The 2,500-nt window shown below is 45.4% G+C and overlaps 1 protein-coding gene across 2 annotated transcripts in view; it reads left to right on the forward strand.

Annotated features, from left to right (window-relative positions):
- Window positions 1-2,500, forward strand: part of si:dkey-246g23.2 (solute carrier family 66 member 2) — a 62,569-nt gene that overhangs the window by 29,441 nt on the left and 30,628 nt on the right. For both annotated transcript variants that reach the window (XM_048256709.1, XM_048256710.1), the window contains exon 4: window positions 2,145-2,361. In XM_048256709.1, the coding sequence (XP_048112666.1) occupies window positions 2,145-2,361 (217 nt within the window). The remainder of the gene's footprint in view (window positions 1-2,144; window positions 2,362-2,500) is intronic.

Below are 2,500 nucleotides of genomic sequence, written 5' to 3' on the forward strand. Positions count from 1 at the left end.
CCCCCAAGGCCTGCGTGCTCAGTCCTTTGCTCTTCACCCTGCTGGACGATGACTGCACTGCAACCTACAGCAACAATCACATAGTGAAATTTGCTGACGACACAACTCTGGTGGGTCTCATCACCAAGGGCGGCGAGGACTCAATACAGGTTGGAGGTAAGACCATCTGACCACGTGGTGCAGGGACAACAACCTCCTGCTGAGCGTCAGCAAGACCAAAGAGATTGTTGTTGACTTCCGGAGAGGTCACCCAACACCTGCCACTGACCATCGGACGGTGCTGTGGTGGGAAGGCGAGCAGCACCAAATTCCTGGGGTGCACATCAGTGAAGACCTCTCCTGGACCACCAACACTGCATCACTGGCGAAGAGAGAGCTCAGCGCCGCCTGTACTTCCTCTTGAAAACTCAGGCTGAGCAAGTGCTCCACCAGCCATCATGACCACATTCTACCGAGGCACCATTGAGAGCATCCTCTCCAGCTGTATCGCTGTGTGGATGGGAAGCTGCACTGAATACAACAGGAAAGCCCCTGCAGAAGCATAGTGAACACAGCTGGAAGGATCATTGGTGCTTCTCCCCTCCCTGAAGGACATTTACACCACCCACCTCACCCGCCAAGGCCAAAATTGTGAGTGATGCAAGTCACCCCGCTCACAATCTGTTTGATCTACTGCCCTCTGGGAAGAGGTACAGAAGCCTGCGCTCCCCGCACTACCAGACTCACCAACAGCTTCATACGCAAGCTGTGGGATGCTGACTCTCTCCCTCCTCCTCCCCCCTCCACCCTCAGCTACATAACATCCTGGACATTGGACCCACAATGGCGCCTGCACTCTCCACCTGCACCTTGAACACTTGCACACTTGTACACTTTACAACTTGGTGTTGTTGTCCTGAAAACACAACACTTCTGCTGCTCTTACATAACTTGCCACTATGCCACTTTCTTTATTATTTGGGTCAAACAGTATTTTTTATAGTATTTTACAGTATTTGCACTAGTATTTTATTGACTGTCTATGCACAATTTCAACAAAATTTTGCTGCTCTTATTTTTTTATTATTATTATTATTATATGTGCCCTCTTATTTACTTATTTACTTACTTTTTTGTTTACTTGAATGTTATGTTTGTCTGTGGACTTAAAATTGGTCAAATATGTCTTGTCTTCACCGTGGGATAGTGAGAAACGTAATTTCGATCTCTTTGTATGTCTGGAACATGTGAAGAAATTGACAATAAAGCTGACTTTGACTTTGACTTTGACTTTAAAGAATGTCTTGAGTAACAAACCCAGTGTCAGCCATAATGACGCATTCTGCTCCTTCCTTCTGCCAGTAGAGAAGGAGGCAGGTGCTCATCGATCACCTTTGAGCCCAAATCCCTTCATCTCACACACACACACACACACACACACACACACACACACACACACACACACACACACACACTTACACGCAGGCACTCCAGAAAGAATGGCAGAAAAATGATCACTCATTTCATATACAAGCTTTCAACAGTTGTGCTTTCAGCTTTTGGTTTCAGATTTATTTATTTCTCAGGGTCTTAATGGAAATGAAACACAGCCTTTCTATGATGACAGCTTGTGAATGGATTTAAAAAGCTGTGTGTCACTCCTGCAGAGTCTCTCTCCTGATCAGATTATTTCTTTTGCTTTCTTTAGCTGTGGTCATTTCCTGATATTCATCTCACACGCAGGAGTAGCACATGTGTTTATCCCTTTCATTCATTCTGAAAATGGAGCTCTCTTAATAATAAATATAGATTTTTGGAGAGTATCCTCAGGCTTCGACTGTGCCGATTGCCCAGACTAAAAATAATTGTAGCTGGGGATTTTCACTTATTATGGGTTGTTTCTGTTGTTGCTGTTTTTTGCTGTTTTGTTTTGGATATTTTTGTTGTTGTTGGCCCGTGTGTGTGTTTGAGTTGGTTATGAAATCATATGATATGAACACTGTCTTACTCATTTCATCTTCTCCCATTATCTCTCTCTTTTTTCAAATCAGTTCAAATCAAATCAGCTTTATTTGCTTGAATTAATAAACAAGTGTTACATTTTCTCTTCATTTCTTTACCCCTCTCTCTTTCTGTGTCTCTCTCGTTCTCTCTCTCTCTCTCAGATCTGGACCTGCGTTACTTCTGGAGCTGGACGAGCTTTGAAGACTACCTGATCTTCTGCTTCGGTTTCACGCTGCTCTGTGCCCTCATCACCTTCCTCTTCCTCGATTCGGTTCTCTTCGTCGAGACGTTGGGCTCGCTGGCTGTCCTCTTCGAGGCCATGCTCGGACTTCCCCAGCTGCTGCAGAACTTCCAGAACCGTTCCACACGCGGAATGAGGTACCACTGCCACACATAGAACACCTGGCACAGGCGGCCTGTTCAGCCATATTAGCACTTTATGGGGCCTGTTTTAAACCAGGGGCAAAGTGCAGAGTCAGTCAATAAGCCAAGTGTGTCATACATGAGCCAAAGCTGT

The sequence above is a fragment of the Alosa alosa genome, chromosome 11 (genome assembly GCF_017589495.1).
Source record: "Alosa alosa isolate M-15738 ecotype Scorff River chromosome 11, AALO_Geno_1.1, whole genome shotgun sequence".
Classification (NCBI taxonomy): domain Eukaryota; kingdom Metazoa; phylum Chordata; class Actinopteri; order Clupeiformes; family Clupeidae; genus Alosa; species Alosa alosa.